General features: G+C 52.6%; 9 protein-coding genes across 9 annotated transcripts; 7 read left to right on the top strand and 2 right to left on the bottom strand.

Annotated features, from left to right (window-relative positions):
* Positions 1-148: 148 nt before the first annotated feature.
* CC1G_05431 (hypothetical protein) lies at positions 149-1,931 on the top strand (the record flags this gene model as incomplete). Its single annotated transcript, XM_001835417.2, has 2 exons — positions 149-160; positions 222-1,931. 2 exons carry the CDS (start codon positions 149-151, stop codon positions 1,929-1,931), a joined length of 1,722 nt encoding a protein of 573 aa, XP_001835469.2.
* Positions 1,932-2,451: 520 nt separating this feature from the next.
* On the bottom strand, positions 2,452-3,324 carry CC1G_05430 (hypothetical protein; the record flags this gene model as incomplete). The annotated part of the gene is made up of 3 exons (XM_001835416.1): positions 2,452-2,711; positions 2,825-2,918; positions 2,989-3,324. 3 exons carry the CDS (start codon positions 3,322-3,324, stop codon positions 2,452-2,454), a joined length of 690 nt encoding a protein of 229 aa, XP_001835468.1.
* A 999-nt stretch (positions 3,325-4,323) lies between these two features.
* CC1G_05429 (peptidyl-prolyl cis-trans isomerase) lies at positions 4,324-6,739 on the top strand (the record flags this gene model as incomplete). The annotated part of the gene is made up of 10 exons (XM_001835415.1): positions 4,324-4,483; positions 4,535-4,637; positions 4,700-4,896; positions 4,950-5,037; positions 5,087-5,192; positions 5,243-5,389; positions 5,447-5,777; positions 5,825-5,940; positions 5,993-6,465; positions 6,523-6,739. 10 exons carry the CDS (start codon positions 4,324-4,326, stop codon positions 6,737-6,739), a joined length of 1,938 nt encoding a protein of 645 aa, XP_001835467.1.
* Positions 6,740-6,774: 35 nt separating this feature from the next.
* On the bottom strand, positions 6,775-10,814 carry CC1G_05428 (hypothetical protein; the record flags this gene model as incomplete). Its single annotated transcript, XM_001835414.2, has 18 exons — positions 6,775-7,508; positions 7,561-7,777; positions 7,833-8,110; positions 8,574-8,705; positions 8,769-8,851; positions 8,914-8,998; positions 9,064-9,130; positions 9,183-9,227; positions 9,287-9,325; positions 9,382-9,468; positions 9,531-9,613; positions 9,664-9,683; positions 9,748-9,962; positions 10,088-10,171; positions 10,273-10,335; positions 10,417-10,471; positions 10,529-10,602; positions 10,662-10,814. The coding sequence occupies 18 exons, from the start codon at positions 10,812-10,814 to the stop codon at positions 6,775-6,777; spliced, it is 2,514 nt and encodes an 837-aa protein (XP_001835466.2).
* A 1,348-nt stretch (positions 10,815-12,162) lies between these two features.
* On the top strand, positions 12,163-14,537 carry CC1G_14947 (hypothetical protein; the record flags this gene model as incomplete). Its single annotated transcript, XM_002910570.1, has 4 exons — positions 12,163-12,329; positions 12,387-13,286; positions 13,336-13,813; positions 13,890-14,537. 4 exons carry the CDS (start codon positions 12,163-12,165, stop codon positions 14,535-14,537), a joined length of 2,193 nt encoding a protein of 730 aa, XP_002910616.1.
* Positions 14,538-14,737: 200 nt separating this feature from the next.
* On the top strand, positions 14,738-15,770 carry CC1G_14946 (protein kinase subdomain-containing protein PKL/ccin3; the record flags this gene model as incomplete). The annotated part of the gene is made up of 2 exons (XM_002910569.1): positions 14,738-15,335; positions 15,448-15,770. The coding sequence occupies 2 exons, from the start codon at positions 14,738-14,740 to the stop codon at positions 15,768-15,770; spliced, it is 921 nt and encodes a 306-aa protein (XP_002910615.1).
* Positions 15,771-16,641: 871 nt separating this feature from the next.
* On the top strand, positions 16,642-18,999 carry CC1G_05426 (hypothetical protein; the record flags this gene model as incomplete). The annotated part of the gene is made up of 5 exons (XM_001835412.1): positions 16,642-16,811; positions 16,885-16,966; positions 17,034-17,815; positions 17,871-18,342; positions 18,394-18,999. 5 exons carry the CDS (start codon positions 16,642-16,644, stop codon positions 18,997-18,999), a joined length of 2,112 nt encoding a protein of 703 aa, XP_001835464.1.
* Positions 19,000-19,119: 120 nt separating this feature from the next.
* Positions 19,120-19,572, top strand: CC1G_05425 (hypothetical protein; the record flags this gene model as incomplete). The annotated part of the gene is made up of 1 exon (XM_001835411.1): positions 19,120-19,572. The coding sequence occupies one exon, from the start codon at positions 19,120-19,122 to the stop codon at positions 19,570-19,572; it is 453 nt and encodes a 150-aa protein (XP_001835463.1).
* Positions 19,573-20,101: 529 nt separating this feature from the next.
* CC1G_05424 (hypothetical protein) lies at positions 20,102-20,629 on the top strand (the record flags this gene model as incomplete). The annotated part of the gene is made up of 1 exon (XM_001835410.1): positions 20,102-20,629. The coding sequence occupies one exon, from the start codon at positions 20,102-20,104 to the stop codon at positions 20,627-20,629; it is 528 nt and encodes a 175-aa protein (XP_001835462.1).
* Positions 20,630-20,676: the final 47 nt, after the last annotated feature.

The following is a 20,676-nucleotide window of genomic DNA, read 5'->3' as shown; positions in this document are numbered from 1 at the left end:
GGAGCGATCAAGACCTGGACACCACAGTTTCGAATCCGGGTTTAGCCGCACGACTTTTGCGACGGCAGGCTAAGGCTTGCTGCTCTCTACAACGACCACACCGCATTCGTCGAGGAACACAAGTACCATTGACTGAGTTTCTCATCCCATGGACATTTCAGTCAGTTTCCTTCTATATCCCAGCTGCCTCTTATGGGTTGACGAAACACGTTTCGCTTCAGATGGACCAGTTCTCTTCTCAAGCAGCCGTGGACATCGAAATCGAGTCCTTGCAAGGTCAACGCCAGGATCTTCTCGAACAATTAAAGGTGATCTCAAGTCGAATTTGCGACCTAAAGTCGCGGAGGAACGAATTCTGCCCCATATCCCGGCTTCCCAAAGAGGTTCTGCACAAGATTTTCCTCCACCTCAGTCCCACCCAGCTCGCTGCATCGGAGCCGACCTCTGACGGGCCCAGTTACAGCACAATCGTCTGCGTCACGCGTGTCTGTCGCTATTGGAAGAAAGTTGCGCTCAATCAGCCAGAGCTATGGACCTACGTCTCCGACTACAAGGCCGATGCCATCCGTACCCTTTTGATGAGGTCCAAGACTGCACCACTGGACATATGCCTGGATAGAGGTTCGAGGGGGTCCAACGAACGTTGGATTCAAAAGGCGTTAGCCACGCGGACTATCCGGTCGCTCAGCATGCGTGAATTGTTTCATCATCTCACTCCTCGCCTCAAGAAGCTTCCACCCGCTGCGCCAGTACTGCATACCCTCATTCTACACAACAACGACCCATTCACTCGAGCTAGAGACACGCGGCTCCCAGAGCTATTCCAGGAAGGAGCCCCACTTCTCCGTAAAGTATCTCTCTTTAGCTGCCACCTTCCCTGGACATCGCCGCTCCTTGAGGGCCTGACGTCGTTGCGAATGCTCGACAGAAATGCCTTCAAGTACCCCCCACCTTCTCCCGGTGTCTTTCTCGACGCATTGGAAAAGATGCCCGATTTGGTCGAACTCAGCCTCTACGTTCCCATCCCCGACCTCGATGACCAAGCCACAAGCCTTCACCGGGTGGTTGCTCTTCCGCGTCTTCGAAGGCTGGAATTTTGGGGTAGCATCAAGCAATGCCACGACCTATTGCAACATGTGGTGATTCCCGAATCAGCCACGATAGAGTTGACAGTCGATACTGAGGAAGCAGACCCTTTGCCCTTGCCGCTAGTCCCTCGCAGATTGGTAGAGTCGCCTCAAACCTCGTCGCCTGCCGAGATCAAAACCCCACAAATCAGCTTCAGTGAGGCGACACCCCAGAGCCTCGAAATTGAGCAAGACGGAGTCCTGCACTTTTACGTCTGGACAGACCGTCATGACGTCGCATCCTTCCCGATAAAAAGGGATTGCTATGTCCTCTATCGCAGCGTGCTTGATATTCCCGCAATCCAATCCCTTCCTGCCTGGAGCATCCGTTCCCTGCGCCTTCAAAACTACGCTGACTACCATGGACATCTGGGTCATATTCTGAGAGTTCTTGTGGCAGCGGAAGACGTTTTCGTATCCGAACGCGTCGTTTTGGCTGTCGTCACAGCCCTTCAGCGCGATCCTGGACTTAGTGACCCAACGGTCCCTCGGCCACTCGAGTATCTACCGGCCCTGAAGACGCTCGTATTTGAATCTGTCGTGAACGCCGATGGATTTCGTTGTGTCGACGTTCGGGACGGGTCTCCCAAGCCCGTCAAACTGGACGTCCTATTTAAAGTGCTGAAGGGGAGGGAAGCATCAGGTGCGAAGTTGGAGAAACTGGTTTTTCAACGTGCGTATAACATGACTCGTGGTGCAGTGGATGAATTGGCGGGTGTGGTTGATGAGGTTGTATGGGATTGGGTTGAGGAGCGCTCTCCTTGCGTGTCTAGACTTGGAGATGAATGTCCCTGTAGACAATAGTCGTTAGTCGTCGAGACACTTAGACTGCATGCGTAAATACAACTTACACAGCCTCATTCAGTTGATCAATGATGCTGCTGCATCGAGAAAGAAGTTGAAAGTCTCGACTTTGTCCTCGAGTGTAAGTATACTCACGGCCATGGTGGACTCAAGAAACTGGGTTGCCAACGCGAATAAGGGATGTTGGTTGGTGTGGGGTATGTGAGTACTGGGCAGGTGACTCGGGGGCGTGTCGGGAGAGTATCGATTCGTATTGTAACCTCATCGATAGGTGCACTTGCCGTGCCCCAACTTCACATAGTGAAAGAGTAACAATACAAGGGTATTTCATTTTACACGACACGGATTAACAGTACAAGCGAAATCACGAAATAAAAGCGTTTTGAACGAAAGAGTTTGGGTGAAGCCACTTAACCAGTTCACAGACTGATCTAAACACCTTTCATCAGCCAAAGCCTCTCAAAAACTCAAAACACCACCTACTCACATCCCACGGCCACCCACCATTGGCATATCTCCCTTAACCACCAATCTTATCAAGAACAAACCTCGCAGCATCATTCTGGTACCTCTCAAGGTACGTCAAATGGACAATAGTCGAAAGACCCGAAGCACAGAACAAATCATTAAAGTCGCACCAGCTCTTGACGCGCGAGCGGAAGGTGAGGCTGTAGTCCTGGGTGAGGCCCCGGGGGAACATGCCGTCCCTGCGAGCTGTGCCCTCGTTGTAGGACTTGCCGGCGACGTGGCGGGGGTCGCCGAATTTGGCTACGGCGACGACTGTGGGGAGGGAGGGGTTGTGAGTTGGGTGTGCGGTGGTAAAAAGAGGAAGGGAGGGGAGGGAAAGGGAGGGAGAGGGAGGGAGAGGGAGAGAGAGAGAGAGAGAGACGAACCTCGGTTGGCGATGCTAGAGTCGATAGCGGGAGTTCGGGTACCCAAGAGGCCGCCTCCTCCGCCGGCGAGGGTGTCACCGATGATATGAGCGCCCTGTACGAAAAAAGCAAGCCCGTCAGCAACTTAGCTCGATGCACGAGTAGAACTAGCAATCCATCCTCACCTGCGAGTACCCAATAAGCACAATCTTCTGATTAGGGCACCTATTCGCCTGGTTGGTCAAATGGGTCTTGAGTGCCGCAGTACCCGCCGACGAGCTCTCGTTATAGTTCTCAAGCGTAGCAGGATAATCGACCGAGTCGGTGGAAACGGTCTGGGAACTCTGGTTCTGGATCTGGGTGATGAGTTGACCGACGATGCCGGGGCCGGGGGGCTCAGTCGATGCGCGGGCGGCGATGATGTGCACTTGGGCGCAGGGGGTGGTGGGGGCGGGGGCCGCTGCGACACCGGTGAGGGTGAAGGCGAGGAGGACGAGGGAGGTGAGTGATTTGGAGACCATTTTTGAGACTCGGGATTGGAGAAGGGAGGAGGGACTGGGTTGGGGAGATGAGGATGACGCTTGATGCTTTATATACACCATCCCCCGGTCACTTGGAAATCAAAGTAGTGATACGGGTGTTGTTGGAAGCCTAGCGTGGCTCAGGGAAGTTGGCAGACAGCATCCAGCATCGACGAGTATTTCGCTTCTTCAGCCCTCGTGGTCAAACCCCGAAAGTACCACTACAAGCCATCCATCAAGTGGAGAAAACCAAACTAGGAAACCAAAACCACTCCAAAAGTTCAACTGCATCCAGATGGAAGGCCAAAAGCTAGCGACACCCCGCGCACGGGTGCTATCCCCACCCTCTTCGCAGATTGGCTGCTATTTCGAGTACCCCATGACCTATTTATGGTCAGGCATCCTGTTTGTCGGGTGCTATCGTCCCCGCATTCGTCTGGGGTGTTGGACGGCCGCCAGAAGGAGGTCCATTACAGAGAACATTGCGTCGGGAGTACAAGGTCATGGTGGTGCAGAGAGGGTGCATTTCCGCTAACTTCAACTTTGAGTAGGCAAGTCCGGTCGTCTTCGCGCAGAGATGTCGGGAGCAATGCACTCAGATCGAATCCATCTCCCAACCATCTCCCTAGCAGTCGTTGTCGTCATTAATCGCACTGGCATTCCGCTTGCATTGAAGCGAATTCCAGGAGATCATTGGAAGGAACGGATCTAGTCTGCTGAGTTCCCGTGGTACTGTGGAGAAGAGTCGATAGCACCCGATTTCGAGCCCATTCGACGACATCCAAGAGAGACATGGTGGTTCGAAGGAACGATGACACGGACCACGGCGAACTGGATTACCGGACGACGACGATCAGCGCCAAGGCTAAACGGTATCGTCCTTGATTCCAAGCAGGGACAAACTCGGCGCACCGCCACAGCAGCCAACGCGATCACTGGAACTGGCCATGGATTCTGGCGCTTGACCTGAACCACGAAATCTCCATACGCACCAGGAAGATGGCCGAAGACGAGTCTGTGCTGGGTAAACGGATACGCGATGAAGCAGCCGCTCAGCAGGATAACGGCCAGGACAATGCCAACGACTCTGATTCCGACGACGTTGGACCGATGCCTCTGCCTGCGGGGGCAGCGGGGACGGCGAAGAAGAAACGCAAAGGTACGTACGCTGTTTACTGGGTTTTCTGAAGGGTGACTAAATAGACCTTAGTGTTACCCCATGAGAAGCTGTACCTCGAGCACTTACCCAACACCGAACAATATTACAAGAGCTTCATGCATCGAGACGTCCTCAATTTCGTGGTTATGACCAAGTGCGCAACCGTTCGAGCTTATTCTCTCGCTTTGCAACTGACGGCTTATTTCCCAACAATAGAACTGAATTCCTAATCACAACCTCCGTCGACGGCCACCTCAAGCTCTGGAAAAAGCAAGAAGAAGGAATCGAATTCGTCAAGCACTACCGCGCGCATCTCAACCCTGTCGTCTCGGTGTCTGCAAGTGCAGATGGACAGCTGTTCGCTACGGTGTCGGAGGATCAGACTGCGAAAGTGTTCGATGTCGTTAACTTTGGTGCGTGCTTTTGTCCGTTTCGTAGAACCAAAGTGCTGAAGACGTGCTTGCAGATATGATCAACATTATCAAACTCGGGTATACCCCCCTCGCGTGTTGTTGGGTGCATAAAAGCGGTCAAGCGCAGGGTATTCTCGCAATGTGAGTTCCCTTTCTCTGTTTTGGAGAAAGCTACTGACAATTTGTCCAGTTCCGAGGTTGGTTCAGGGAGGATACGATTATACGATGGAAGAGGGAATGAAACACCATTAGAAACCATCGACAGCGTGCACCGATTCCCGGTGCACGTTATGACAGTACGCCGCATTCCCCAAGCTCCAGAGACGCACACTTACGCATGAAACAGTACAGCGATAGATACCACACCGTCATCTCCGCCGACGAGGCAGGCTTCGTCGAGTACTGGCAACCCATCGAGCCCTTCGTCCAACCCAAAAACGTTCCGGGACTTTGGCAATACAAAAGCGAAACCGATTTGTACGAATTCAAAAAGGTACGTCCCTCCCACCTACCCTTCTTCCCTTCTCCGCTTTCTAACCTTTTAACCCAGTCAAAATCGACGCCAACATGTATAACGCTAAGCCCCAACTCATCCTCCTTTGTGACATTCTCCCTTCCAGACCGCCAAGTCCGCATCTTCTCCTTCCTCTCCGGCAAACTCACGCGAAAATACGACGAATCGCTGGAAGCGATCCAGGAGATGCAGCAGGCGGGTACGGCGGTGTATCGTGTAGAGGATATGGAGTTTGGACGACGGTTGGCGGCGGAGAGGGAGTTGGAGCTGCCCGGTCCTGACGGAAAGATTCCTGGACGGTGGATTAACGCGGTTTGGGATGAGAGTGGGGCGTTTATCATTTATCCTACTTTGCTTGGGATTAAAGGTGCGTGTAGTTTTTCTCTTGGTTTGGAGGGTGCTGATTTGGTGTAGTGGTGAATACGTATACGAATCGTGTTGCAAGGCTGTTGGGCAAGGACGAAGTTGTCCGGTTCCTCAGTTTGACGCTATACCAGGGTGCTCCTTCGAAGAAGAGTCTGACAACAGTCGTACGTTCCTTTCTCTCCTCCTCAACTTCTGGTATTCCTCACTCCCTCCCAGGCAATGGCTGCATCAGCCAACCCAATCCTAGCCGAGAAAGGCCAGCGAGACCCCACTCTCATCTGCACCGGTTTCAAGAAGAACAGGTTCTACATGTTCACACGCTCCGAACCCGAGGACAGCAAAACCGGCGACCGCGACGTCTTCAACGAGCGCCCCACGCACGAAGAGCGCACCGTGGCCGCTGCAACCGCCAACACCCCCGCCGGGCCCTCGCGCTTCGCCAACGCCGCCACGATCCACACCACCCTGGGCGACATCCACATCCGGCTCTTCCCGCAACAGGCACCCAAGGCTGTTGAGAACTTTGTTGGGCATTCGAGGAGCGGGTACTTTGAGGGTGTCATTTTCCATCGTGTTATTCCCAAGTTTATGATCCAGACGGGGGATCCGTTGGGTGATGGAACGGGTGGGACGAGTATTTGGGGCAAGGAGTTTGAGGATGAGTTTTCGGATGATTTGAAGCATGATCGGTGAGTTCCTTGTTATGATTGTCCTGCGGGAAGGAACGCTAACGCTGCTCTGTACAGCCCGTATACTGTCAGTATGGCCAACGCTGGCCCTGGAACGAACGGATCGCAGTTCTTCATCACGACTACTGCAACACCATGGTTGGACAAGAAGCATACGATCTTTGGACGGGTGTTGTCAGGTCTGGAAGTCGTTCACGCTATCGAGAACGTCAAGACGAACAAACTGGATAAACCGTTCGAGGATATCAAGATCATCAACATCGACGTTGAATAAACATAGCATAGTATACTATAGTACATCATTGAATTCTATTTGCTTTCCAGTTCCTTAGCAGCGGTGTTTGGTGATGTCTCGAGGTCACCTAGATCAGACATGGACCCGAGCGACCTGTATAATGACCCTCGACTTGCGAATTCACCAGCTGGGTCCGCTGACAGCAGCAAATCGTAATCCGGACTCGTCCTCCCAGAGTGGATGTGTACAGCCGCAAAGTCCTTCCTGAGCTCTTCAGCATCGTCGTCGTCCTCTGGTGGTGCAGTAACAAATGCGCTAAAATCGTCCTCGAAGCCTATCGAAATCTTTGGTTTCAGAGAGCGTGTTTCTGAGAGGCCAAAGGGTATTGACAGATCTGAATTCTGATTCGGTGGATTCGCATTAGTTGGCGAGAGGTCGGTGAATCCGGACGGAGGTGAATCGGTTATGATACCCGCAGCTTTGGATTCCGCTTCGAGCATGGCGAGTTGTTTGAGTGTTTCGTGGTACCCGCTCGCCCCGCCTTCCTCGTTGTCTTCAAAGTTGAATTCGGCATCCAGTTCTTCGAGGGCTTGGAGGATTGCGAAGGGGTCGCGGTTGATGATGTGGTCGAGGGTGGGTTGGTGGCGGGGAGGTCTGGGCGAGGTGTGCTGGGAGGAGGAAGGGGAGTCGGTGTCGGAGCCGTCGGCGTTGTTGTCGTTGTCGTCGTGTGGGAGGTCTGTGTTGGTGGTCATAGATGGCCACATGAATGCGCTTAGTGCGTCGAGGACTCGTGGGAGGTGTGGTACGCCTTAGGATGCGGACGTTAGGACAGCGGACTAGTGTGATACGCTGGGTCTCACCATCCTCGTCTTCATTCCTCGTTCGAGTTGGATCCAGCGGTCTTGAAGCGTCGATGTACTCGAACCCGTACGAGATCATCATAGAATCGAGATCATCCTCTTCTTCAATCCCCCCAGTCTCTTTATCTTTATCTCCCGGCAACCGCACACCAAGTAAGATTTCAGGTTCGTGTCCACCCATAGCCTTCTGTAGATCCTTCATGTACTCCTCGATTGGCTGTTCACACAAGAGATCGGTCAGCTGCAACGACAGGGGAGTCGACAGAACATACCTCTCCATGCGTCCAAGCTACAACTAGCGCCGGAATCCCCTCAAACACGGCAGGATACGTCCGTGAAAGGGAGTGTAGAGAGAAATGCACGTTGGCGGTGTAGTATCGATTCGAGATCGTCCATGGGTAGAACTTGGGTTCTACCAAACTCTCGTTCTCGCTCACATTCGCATTCTTCCCTTCTCCATCCCCTACGTCGTCCTCTATCGCAGGTGTACGTGCATCCCCCACAGGTAGACCTAACCCCTTCTTCGCCTTCGCCGATAGCCGTTTCAAGTCTAGCAGCGCGTAGTCGTCAGGATCCTCAATGCTTTATATAGAAGAGATAAAATCCGTCCGACTTTGCACTAGGATGTCTCCCTTGGATAATGATGAGGAGACGACGACTATTCTGCACGAGATGTCGTCCATGTCGGATTGGAAGGGGTGCGGCGGTGGTTGGGGTCGTGGTGGTTGGAGAGAGAAGAAGATCTTGATGGAGCACTTCACAGCTTTGCGGGGCTTGGTGTTCTTGGTTTCTTACATAATCCCCCTGAATTAGGGCGCTAAATTCAGCGTTTATTCACGGTATTTTCGAAGAGGCTGTAGGCAGGTACACAATAGGTAGTTCATTACGCAAAAGAGGCTCCTTTTCAGGCTTTACTCCTGATGAGACTCGAAGGAACTCAACCCTTAATTGTTGCAAGGTGCTAAAACGACCGTCAGAACCTTCGAGGTAAGTGTGGCGCAAATGAAACTGACCTGGTAGTCCTCGAATGTTTTCGGTGTTGTCACAGATGTAGGTCGATTCAGTCTTGTTGGGGCCGTGGACTCGGAAGTTGCGGAAGGTGAAGTTGGAGCAAGGGGCTTCAGAGCTGCACTCCAATCGTACGACTGTCGTAGTAGAGCCACTGGGGTCAACTTGGTCCCGTCAACGCTCGAGTGGGTTCGACGTACTGTTACTGGTGTTCGTAGTTCCCTTTATGTTCTCAAAAAGGAGGCCGTCAAATTTGACTTTGCTGGTTACGGGCGCTTCTCCGCTGAGGAAACAATGTTAGGTTTGGAAGGTGGATGGACTCGAGGAAAACCCTGCAGAACGCACTCGCTACCAAAGTTTTGCCAGATTTGGACGCCGGTCATGACCCGGTCGAAGATGACGTTTCGGAAGATGGCGTTGCTGACGAGTCCTATAACGGAATCTCAGTTTAGAGAGAAGGTTTGTGATTGTGGAATGGAGAGGGATTTGGATTACCTCGTCCTCCGCCTCCTCCAGTTGGAGGAGTACCGGTGATTGGGCCGTCCCAAGCTTTGAAGTAGATCTAGAGCTTTGTGAGTATAGATGAAGTAATCCTAATTTTGAGCATGGCCTACACCATAGTTCATGTTTGGTTGTTGCCTTGAAGGAAGGCGCAACACCTGTGTTCGTCGAGAATGAGAATGTATTGGGGGTAGCAGGTGGCAGCGATGATACCGACCTTGACATTCTCGACCAAGACATCGGTGACATAATCCGTCTGCGCCCTGTATTAGCACAGAGGATAAGAAGATAAATGTAGAACAGGAACCCTACCAAGTGAGCGTATTGGCCTAGCGAGCCGAATGCGATCCCAGTTCCGCCCCGACAAACAAAGTCTCGGGCAACGATCTTGGAAGAATTCTGCAATTACAGAGTCAGCATGCAGCTAGGTAGATGGTCTCTGGAGTCTGGTCTAAACTTACGCCCTTGACGGCAATGCAATCATCTCCGCTGGTAACATCCCAATTCTTCATCGTGATACGTTCGCTTCGATATGTATCAATTCCTGTTGGATGTAAGCCAAACATCAACAACATGAAGTTTATCGCTGCTGACCATCGGTATTCCAGACGACACTGTCAAGAAAAAAAAGTCAATCGCATAGCCCCCCGAAGTTAGAACGATACTTGAAGCTCTCACTTTTGTCCAAAGTACTTGGGATTTAAGTTCGTAGCATTGACGAACATACCATCATACAAAACCTCACTCGATTCCGCTACCGCATTAGCCCAAAACGGTGGCGAGATGATGTTGAAATCCTTGATAACAGCATTCTTCGCTTTCCACAACGTGAACGCGATGGGCCGCCCGTTCCCGTCTTGCCTTGGGACTACCGTAAAGTATTCCCACCAAGGCTGCCCGGGCCATTGATGATCGGCACAGATTCAGAAGTGGTAAGTATAGGAATCGGAAAAATCAATTCTCCATATGCATGCTTCGAAGGTGCTGAGGGAAGTTGAAGGTTTGTAGGTGGACTTACCTGGCCGTTCCCCTCAATCCCACCCTTCTTCTTTCCGTCGATCACGAAGTTCTTGCCGGTTACGACGAACCAGGAGGCTTGGCTCTGCGAAGATGATGATCATGACGGGTTAGCCGGACAGCACCGGTACGGGGCGGGACGGTCGTAGGTACACAGTACGTAGAAATGTGGAAATATGTACGTACTTGGATGAAGACCACCCGGAAGGTGTTGGCTGGGTCGAGCCAGTACTCCACCTTCGGCTCGAACTAGATGAGAAGAGGGATCAGAAGATGTTCGAAGAGTAAGAAGAAGAGTAGGAAGGGTTGTGGATGGATAGAAAGGCTCACGCTTAATCGTCCTTTGAGCTCTACTCGAGCCGAGTTGAGTTCCCAGAAGAGTTTCCTAGAGGAAGATGTTGTTGTTCAGCGGCAATCCCGACACCCCGAGGTAGTCGCTGACCTTGTAATTTTGTAGTCTCCCTCTTCAAAGATGGTTGTACCGCCATTTCCACAGCGCTTAATCGCAGCTTCGACCTAGCAAGTCATGTCAATCCGGCGTACAACTGCTAGATAGTGACCTAGTTTAAACGAACCTGATCGGTGTCATCTCTTCCTCGTCCCAACGGTTTCAATCGACACACTTTTCCTTTGTCGGTGGCGACATCAAGATCAACAGGCGTTCCAGAGACAGGTCCAAGAACAGCGAGACTACAGAGCGCCAAAAGCCAACTGGATTTGAGGACCATTGTAGAGTATCTCGAGAGGTGTGTAGGGTTCCAGAGACAAAAAACAAAGACAAGTATCTCGAACAAGTAACGTCGACAGTCCAAGGTTAATAGCTACTCGAGCGAGGTAGATATGCCGAGGAAGGGCCATCTATTTCTGCGATTTGGGGGCATTTTCAGTTCGAATGTGAAGAGATGTCATGGTTGACAATGGTCGAGCCAGACTTGGAGAAGTTCGAAGGAAAAGGCCTTGGTCATGAGAAAGCCGCCCATAGACGTCCATCTTTAGAGCATCTGCGCATTGGGTTCTTTGGAGGGCTCCGGTGTCGCAGAACGGCTGAAAATTAATAATTGCCGGTCAACCAAGAATGCTTGAAGGTTTCTGGGGCTAGGATAACTTCTGCTGGAGAGGCTGCGAGAGTCTCGGTGGCCTGGCCGAAAGATGCCGCGAAGATCTGATGCGGATCAAGGTCCCACGAGGGTCGGGAACCAGTTCGGGTTGTGCGGCGAGCGCTTGGCTGAGAAATTCCGGTTGTTGTCGACGTCTAAAGCGCACAGTCTATTGGAGAGTCATCTCTGGTCATCCAGTGATCGTCAATTGGGAAGTCTGAAACGCCGCCCGCACGGCGTGCGCAATGTGGCGGACGGGTTTACTGATTCAGACATGTGCATGAGCGCTGAGTCGGGTTCACACGGGCGTCGGCTGCGCGCGGGGATGACAGCGCCATCAAAGTAAGTAATGATGTGGGTTGTGTTCGTACTATGACGGTGTCTGACTCCTGACTCCAGAGCCATTTCTTCAACATGCGAAGCTGAATATCCTGCAGGGAAATGGTAAGAAAAACGACATATTTTAGCGGTGAAGTTGTATTTATTGACCAACTGGCAGATATTGCATCCAGAAGAAGGCCTTAGGCTGGTAGTCGTGGCTGAGCGGTGCCGACAACCTCCCGCCCGCTATCAGCCAACCTGGGGCGGAATGGGACTGGCGAGGGCAATATGCCCTTACAGAGTCATCCTGTGCAGCCCCTGGCAACGAATTCCCCGTTTCTCTGGGCATGACAGGGACGCCTTGGAGCCCTGACCTCGACTTTTGATCCCTAGTGAAGACCTTGATCGATAATCTCCTCGTGGACCGCTGGACACCGAAAATGGATGGATGTGGATGTGACGGAGGAGATATAAAGGGAGAGGGATGTTGAGAGGGGTTCTCCCCATCGCACCGCGCCGTTTGTTGCGAGACCGAGTTTCGATACGACTCTACATCGACATCCAGCCTCTTCGAACTCGACGTTAATAAAGCCACGACTTTTGTTTATTCGTCTCTCGAACTACCCCTTCTCTTGAAGAAACGAATTCGTTCATCACGATGGAGGATACTGCTGCGACTGTGGACTACACTGTAATCCACCCTATGCCAGGCCACGGCAAGCCACTCGACTACACCCCCAAGAAGGGTGAAGACCCTCTCTATATCGGGGATCCTTTCCCTTCCGCACTGTCGCCTGGTGATATCGACGAAGGAGGGCGTGCAATGTGAGTAGATCCCGTTCTTTGTTCGTATGTTGGAGATGCTGATGGAAGTCTGTGTAGCCTCCCGTTGACGACCCTGCGCGAGTTCAGCATGTTGCAATTCATGAATGCGATTACTGATAAAGAGGATTGGCATATCAAGGTGTGTGTTGAGGTTGAGTTTTGGGAGATGGAGGATTGGGCTTACTGGGTTCTTCAGGTACTCAACGACGAGATTGCGAATAAGTGGAAGGCTGAGGCCATCGAAGCTGCTCGAGCTGCCCTGCGCAAGCAATGGGAGGTCGAGCGGGGCCCGCCTGTGCCCACTTCCAGCGTGGGTGATGATGCTGATACTGGAGATAACGAGGGTGGAGAGCCGGTGCAAGATGACGGCGACAATGATCAGGAGGACGAAGAAAGCGACGACGGTAATGGCAACGGGAACAACAACGCCAACCTCGACGCATGGCCCATCTACACCGTCCGACGCGATGAATCGGCGATGACGCCCGCCATGGCCGACTTTTGCATCGAGGAGCTGCGCCATAAAGCCCACTCTTTCCAGAACTCGCCCAACGGCGCGATCGTGGTGTACAACGGGAACGTCGTCAAGTCCGACACGGCTGTCTCTCCAGAGGTGAAGGCCGCATTGCGAAAGGCGGTTGAACCACTCGAGAACGTGCCGGCTCAGCACAAGGATTGGCACCCTGGTTCCGATCAGCAGGTGTTGGACCTCGTGCACCCCAGCTTGTTCCCGCTGGCGTATGGCAAGTCCAAGGTCCTCCCCGTGGGCGCCAAGGTGACCAGTTTGGAAGCCGGGGATGCGGTCAAGCGGTGTGGTGAAGGAGAGGTCCTTCCAGTTTTGACGCTGCCAGCTGAGGAACGAAGACACTACTGGGGTCAGCAAAACCAAAGGTCGAGGTTTAGTAACAAGTTCCAATGGCTGCCTTGTGAGGTAGATCTGTCTGGTGAGAGAGCCAAGTACGTCCGTCGTCTTTCTTCGGCTCCTTCATTCTAACTTTGGCTATAGGATTCTCTCGTATATCAATAATTTGCATCCTGAACTGCATCAGGACTTGTATCGCGTCGTGGAGGATGTCATAACGGCCACCATCCCCCTCTGGGACCTCACGCTTGCACCCCTCGCGGATAGGAGCTACGAATACCCTCAACGCATCGTCTACGATGAAGTCATACATGACCCTGATCCAGAAGAGATCCCTGATGACGAGGGAGGTCCAGGACCTACTGGCGAAGAAGACGAAGACGATGAGGACTGGTGGGATCTCAGGCAGGAATGGATCGAGAAGTTCAGGAGGGTCGTTCTGCCTGACGTTGAGAAGCCTTTTGATCCCGAGACGTTTGGGAGGACCCCTGCGCCGTTCTCGCTGAAGAACATTGGGAAGGGTGGGAGGCCCCTGCAGGTTATTGTGAAGCTTGCGAATATCGAGTTGACGCCTGAGAAGCCGAAATATCCTGGGGGCACTTGGCATGTTGAGGGACAGCTGGTGAGTGTTTCTCTCTCTCTCTCTCTCCCGAATTACCGAGGAGCTTAATTAATATTCTCTTCTTTTTTTCTCCAAGAACGAGCATATCGTCGCCACGGCACTATACTACTACTCTTCCTCAAACATCAGCTCCTCCTACCTCGCCTTCCGCCAACTGTCCGACCCTGAACCGGCCAACGAGATGCCCTACCCTCAAAGCGTGCACGACTGGCTCACCGACGTCTACGGTTGCGCGAACGAGGAAGGGGCCGTGCAGGACGTTGGCTCCGTGCTCACCCGCGAAGGGAGGCTCCTGACATTCCCGAATATCTTGCAGCATCAGGTGCAGCCGTTTGAGTTGGAGGATAAAACCAAGCCGGGGGTTAGGAAGATTTTGGCGCTGTTCTTGGTGGATCCGCATGTGAGGGTGGTGAGTACGGCGCATGTGCCGGTGCAGAGGATGGATTGGTGGAGGGGGGAGTTGGAGGGTGGACATGTGTCCTCATCGTCGAGCGCCCATTCCTCTTCGAGCGCTAGGCCTGGACAAGGAGGAAGTGCGGCGGTGTTGAAGAAATTGCCCGTGGAGCTGCAGGATCATGTGTATGAGGAGGTGGATGGGTTCCCGATTAGTCTCGCGGAGGCGAAGAAGTTGAGGGAGGAGCTTATGGAGGAGAGGAAGGCGTTTACTGTTGACCATGGGAAACTGTTTGGGAGCGGGGTTACGTTCTCGCTTTGTGAGCATTAGATGTAATTGCTTGGTTGTGAGGACTCTTTCGTGTAATGTGGTGTGCTATTTAGGACTTGATTGAGTATGGCTTGCCAGAGTCCGTCTTTGATTGTGGGCCCCTGAGTTTAAATTGAACTCTGCATCAGTTCCGATTCGCGCAACCTTGCCGCTGTTGAATGGCACTTTACTCATCGACCACTTCGTACTAGACACAGCATATGTTCTCGAGCCTAATCATTCACGACTGCGGTACTATCGACGGAGAGCCCACATCAGTTACACTCAGAGCTTCACCTTCTTTCCCCTGCGCAGTCTGGTTCCAGCAGGACTGGCAGCAGCCAGTGCCTGCCACATGGGTAGCAAAGGAAATCTCTGGGTTCGACGGGACCCTCGAGGTTAAGCTCGTAGAGCGCATCTCTGAGGGTCGCATTGGTGTAGCTTACATTGCGCAGGTTCTCTCCGCAACTCAACAAGGCACAGATATTCAGGCGACAATACCACCCACCCTGTGCCTCAAATTCGCCAAGCCCGAGCTCAGTCGCAGTCTGGCACGACTCGGAGATGCCTGGTTCTACGAGCAGATGGAGTCTCTGCAGGGTATTTCCGTGCCCACTTGCTTCGGTTTCTTCGCCTCCACTGCGGCAGACCTAGATAAACGGGCCAATCCACACGAATCCAACCTCGACGTCAGCCGCGCCCGAATTAAGTTTGAAATCGAACCTTGGAAGCGCCGGAAGGTTTTGTTCGAAGACACGGACCGTATCCCTTGTAACATCGACCAGTATCCTTCAGCCGACTGGCAGTCCGATGACCGTGGTACGAGTGGAAAAGGGATGTCCAGGATAATCCGACTTTCTCTGTGCTTGTTCTCGAGTTGCTTGGTGAGGCTTGCGATGGATGGAGAACTAATTCTGATAAGTGAGTACAGGGCTTATGTCTTCATTTACTATACGTGAGAAGTACTCAAAGGTTAATTTGGAACCTAGGAAAGCCATAAAGGATGTTCTAGACGATCTACTTGAACTCGGCGTCATTCACGGCAACCTCTCTCCTTGGAATGTATTGAAGTATATGCCTCCCGCGAGTGCTGCAGGTGATGAACGAGTATGCCCCCGACACAATGTCGTCCATCCCTGGGGATTGATTGACTTTGACCGTTCGCAGATGCTCGATCTGGAAAATTTGTGCAAGGTTGACGGGCGTTTGGTTACTAGAATTGACAGGATGGTTATGTATGCCACGGCGTTTTAGTTCGTGCGAAAAGGGTAGGTCTGTTTTTGGGTGCGGGCAATTATATATTTTGCTCAGCTGTATTGGCGTTCGGAATTGCTCTCTGCTTCCCTCTCCTTTCCTGTACGATGCTATTAGTACTGCTGCAGACTAAGTACCAAGGTATTTATCCACGGACTCGTTTCGTGGTTACTGGGTCAAGGTTAGCTACAAGAGATCTGTAGAACCAATCGCTGCCCAACTCGCACTAGCTCTTGGCATGGAGAGCGCTCCAAGAGTGTCAGCGCTTGTTTTGAGAGGGGGTTACCATATCAGGCAGCATGCGCTCTTTCCCACGAGGGTCGGTCGCGCAAATACGCGGGGCGTTGATCTGAGTTGTGTTCGTACCACGATGTGGTCTGACCAGGACAGGGCTCAACGCCCGTCTCTGCTCTATGAATAACAGGTAAGTGGATCACCGTAGCTGACTTGAGGTACCCTATTGACGGTTTCCAGTCCAGTAGTCTGTAGCCGTCCGTGTACCTATCAGGATGTGGCTCTCGTTCGTCCGCAATGCACTCGATAGGGTAAAGGCGGGGAGAACACAGACGCTAGTATCATGTCGAGTCATCCTTCTCGCTTCTGGGAACGGTTATCTTTGAACCCTGTCCACAGCATTCGGCGCCCTAAACGCTAAATCGCCTCCGCCTTGATAGTCATCGACGACGACCCCCTCGTGGTATCGCTGTCACTCAAAATGGTCGACATTGTACGAAAGAGCTACCGTATAAAGGGCCACGGTGTTGACGAGGGCACCGCCGTGCCTCATTGAGATTCTGTCCCCACATTTCTTCGCCTTGCCTTCGCTCGTCCACCTCACCGCGGATTACGTCTGTCTTTATCGCGACTCTAAATGTCCTCTGCTGCGACGTCTCCGCCAGATTACAGCCTGGTTCATCCTGTCCCCGGGCTAGGAAAGGCCTTGGCTTACGAACCCAGGAAGGGGGAAGACCCATTGTATATTGGGACTCTCTTTCCATCTGCCCTTTCGTCTGGGGATCTCAACCAAGAAGGCCGTGCAATGTGAGTGGACCCCATGCCGTGTTCAACCCATTCCCAAAGTGCTGATCAGAGTCGTTTTCTGGAATGATTGCAGACTCCCGCTGACGACGCTCCGCGAATTCAGCATGTTGCAATTCATGAGCGCAATTACCGATAAGGAAAATTGGCATGTCAAGGTGCGGTCGCATTCATTCCAATGACCTCGTCGTGTTTGGTCCTGAACTCGACTTGTTGCGCCGTTAGATCCTCGATGACGAGATTGCGAACAAGTGGAAGACCGAGGGCATTGAAGCTGCTAGAGCTGCCCTTCTCAAGCAGTGGGCGAAGGAGGATAGCAGATCTTCCTATGCGAGAGGTCACGCACAGGACCTCGAGGCCAGTGATGGGAACGGAGAAGATGATTCAGTTGGTCAGGACAGGGAATCTGGGGATGAAGGCGACGATACCAACGAGGAAGAAGAGGACGACGACATCGACCAGGACCTTGAAAACGCCATCACCACCGCCCTCGAGCGATGGCCCATCTATACCGCCCGACGAGACGAATCTGCCTTGACCGAAACTATGGCCGATTTTTGCATTGCCGAACTACGTCACAAGGCTCGTTCATTCCAGAACTCGCCTAACGGAGCCATCGTTGTCTACAACGGCAATGTGGTCAAGTCGGATACTGCGGTGTCACCCGAAACCAAGACTGCACTCCAAAAGGCGGTTGAACCACTCGAGAACGTGCCCGATCAGCAGAAGGATTGGCATCCAGGTTCTGACGAGCAGGTTCTGGACCTCGTTCACCCTAGCCTGTTTCCGCTGGTGTACAAAAAGACCAAGGTCCTCCCCGTGGGTGCCAAGGTCACGAGTCTTGAAGACTGCATCAAGCGATGCGGTGAAGGTGCTCCAGTCTCAGTCGTAGACGAAGCGCCTGAACCCTGGGTCAGACGGAGCGGCGCTTCGGGGGCGACCACCCCCTGGAGCGACAAGTTCCAGTGGCTGCCTTGTGAAGTAGACGTGTCGGCTGATAGGGCAAAGTATGTCTCCATCTTTTTTGATGTGCCTTTTCTGACTTGTTGCGGGTGTTGATAGCATTCTTTCGTACATCAACAACTTGCATCCTGAGAAGCACCGGGATCTTTACCGTGTCATCGAGGACGTTATCACAGCCGCCATTCCCCTCTGGGATCTCACCCTCGCGCCGCTCGCAGACCCCGACTTCAAGTACCACCAACGGATCACGTACGATTGCGTCCACTACGACCCTGACGCAGAAGAGATTCTTTTGGAGGACGGGGGTCCTAAAGAGGGGGATGATTTGAACGAGAATTTCGACTATTGGGATCTTAGGCAAGAGTGGGAAAATCGGAATAAGAGGATTGTTCTTCCTGACGTTGATAAGCCTTTCGACCCAAAAGACTTTGGACAGCCTGCGCCGTTTTCGCTCAAGGGTCTTATGAAGGACGGTCGGCCCCTTCAGGTTATCGTCAAACTCGCCAATATTGTTCTTACGCCGGAGAAGCCGAGTTATGGTGGCGGGACTTGGCACGTTGAAGGGAAATTGGTAAGTGCTCTGCTGTTGATTAGGATCGCCCATGCCTAACATTTCCCCCAGAACGAGCATATTGTCGCCACCGCCATCTACTACTATTCATCCTCCAACATCACAACTTCATCCCTTTCATTCCGCCAGCTATCCGACACCGAGGCTGCCAGCCAGGTGTGCTACCCTCAAAATAACCACGAATGGTTGACGGATATCTTCGGAGTGTACCACGATGAGGGGTCGGTACAGCGCGTAGGGGGTGTAGTGACGTCCGAAGGACGTCTTCTCACTTTCCCTAACATCCTCCAACACAAAGTCGAGCCGTTTTCGTTGGCTGACAGGACAAAACCCGGTCACCGCAAGATCCTCGCGCTTTTCCTGGTCGATCCGCATATCCGGGTGATCAGTACAGCGCATGTGCCTGCCCAACGGATTGACTGGTGGCGGGCAGAGCTGGAGAAGGACCAGGCCCCTTCCCCGAAGAGTGGAAAGGGGTTGCAGAAGTTGCCGGTAGAGTTGCGGGATTATGTGTATAAAGAGGTGGATGGGTTCCCTATGGGCCTTGCGGAGGCCAAGGCGTTGAGGGAGGAGCTGATGGAGGAGAGGAAGAAGTTTGTGATAGATAATGGGGAGCTGTTCGAGAATGCGGTTGCCTTCTCGCTTTGTGAACATTAGTTGTGGAACTGGACTATGTAGGGAGACCTGGGCCTTGTACGCGGTGTCATACATAGGGAAGATCGTCTTTGCACTTGCTTTCCCCACTGGCCCGTCCACCACCCTCTGGGCGTCTAATTGATGATCAAGCGCTTATTTGCCTTTCCATGTCAGTTGACCGAAGGCGGTAAATCTGACGAAGCTATCCTACAGTTCAATTGCGCACTGTCCCTCCGACCACCACCCCACCCATATCGTCACAAAACACTTGCGCATTATGCGAATGCGTTGAGCAAGCGATTCGGGCGCACCGGTCAGATGCAAGATTTGGAGCAGGGTATTCTGCTTCAGAGGGAAGCCCTGTCTCTCCGTCCTCAAGGTCATCCTGACCGTGCTAAGTCGTTGGACGGCCTGGCGAACGGCCTGTGGCGTCGCTTTGAGAAGAAAGACGACCCTGGAGACCTCGAGGAATGCATCGTCTTCTACAAGGAAGCGGTCGCTCTTTGTCCTCCAGGACACCCCAGCCGTGCCGTTTCGCTCGCCAACATGAAGACCGCATTGTCCAGGCAACGTTCAGATCCTGGAGAAAACTGATGTATGGGATATATTGAAAATGTGATGTATGCAATTACCATTTCAATGGGAGTATGGGATTGGCAGAGATTTCGAAGAATAGAGCACAACACTTTGGAGGTGAGAGTCCTGCTGATTGGCATGGTATGACTTTACAATTGTAGAGGCGTGGTTGTATGAAGAGAATTGCGAATCAGATGTGGGCGCTTAGTGCGTGGTTGTGGGCGCTAGCGTTAATACCAGTGTGTATGTTCTGTGGGTGAATCGGAAAAGGGCTCTGATGGGCATGTGTCCACAGTCTATTGTCATTTGTGTTAAATAGTGCAAGTCCTCTGGCGAGTTACCCACCCTGCGCTGGTCGCACCCTCTCTGTTTACACTCCCAACCGAGCTGAGCTCGTAGTATCCGCTCCTCTCCGAAGCGTTAATCGTGCGGGTCACACCCTACTTGACTAAAGGAAGGTCACAGGTGTGTCTATTCTCTCTTGATAAATACCAAACGACGCGATACTGAGCAACAAAAGCAAATGTTGTTTACGCTCAAGTTCCCAATGGCCATTCTGGCATTCGTTCTGCTCCTCATTTCGCCTACGCTTTCTGCTCCCGTCGGCATCAGCAACATATTCCACCGTCCGGAAAAGTGCTCCGTCGAGAACGCAATTAGTATGGCGGCCATCAAGTCACTCCAGAACAACGCCCTCTTCCTGGATGAAAAGTTCCCTCCTTCCGCTTGGGCCACTATCAAATCCCTCCCAGCGTTCGAGGGCAAAAAGACGATAGACGATGTCTTTCCCGAGAAGATCCAGAAGAAGATGAAGGGTTATTGCAAGCCCTTGGGCACCGGTGTGAACCCCTCACCCCAGCCAGCACCCAAGGATAGGTACAGTGAAGTGATGGAGGAAGCGATGAAGAGGATTGTGAGCGGGACAGTGTGGGTTGTCTCTGATCAGGTATGGGCTGATGGGACGCCCTGGTGGCACATTCCTCGGTGGCGGGGTCTTAGCTCGGGAAGCAAGGCAGTTACAAAGGCGCAACTTATGAACCGGAAAGGAGAGGTTGTGCGGGAATTGAAGTTGTAAATAATGTACACCTTCAAGCTTGTTCATATAACGGAAAAATTAGTTTC

This window comes from Coprinopsis cinerea (assembly GCF_000182895.1).
Source record: "Coprinopsis cinerea okayama7#130 chromosome 8 map unlocalized cont3.8, whole genome shotgun sequence".
NCBI lineage: Eukaryota > Fungi > Basidiomycota > Agaricomycetes > Agaricales > Psathyrellaceae > Coprinopsis > Coprinopsis cinerea.
This window is presented reverse-complemented; position numbering and strand designations above follow the sequence as displayed.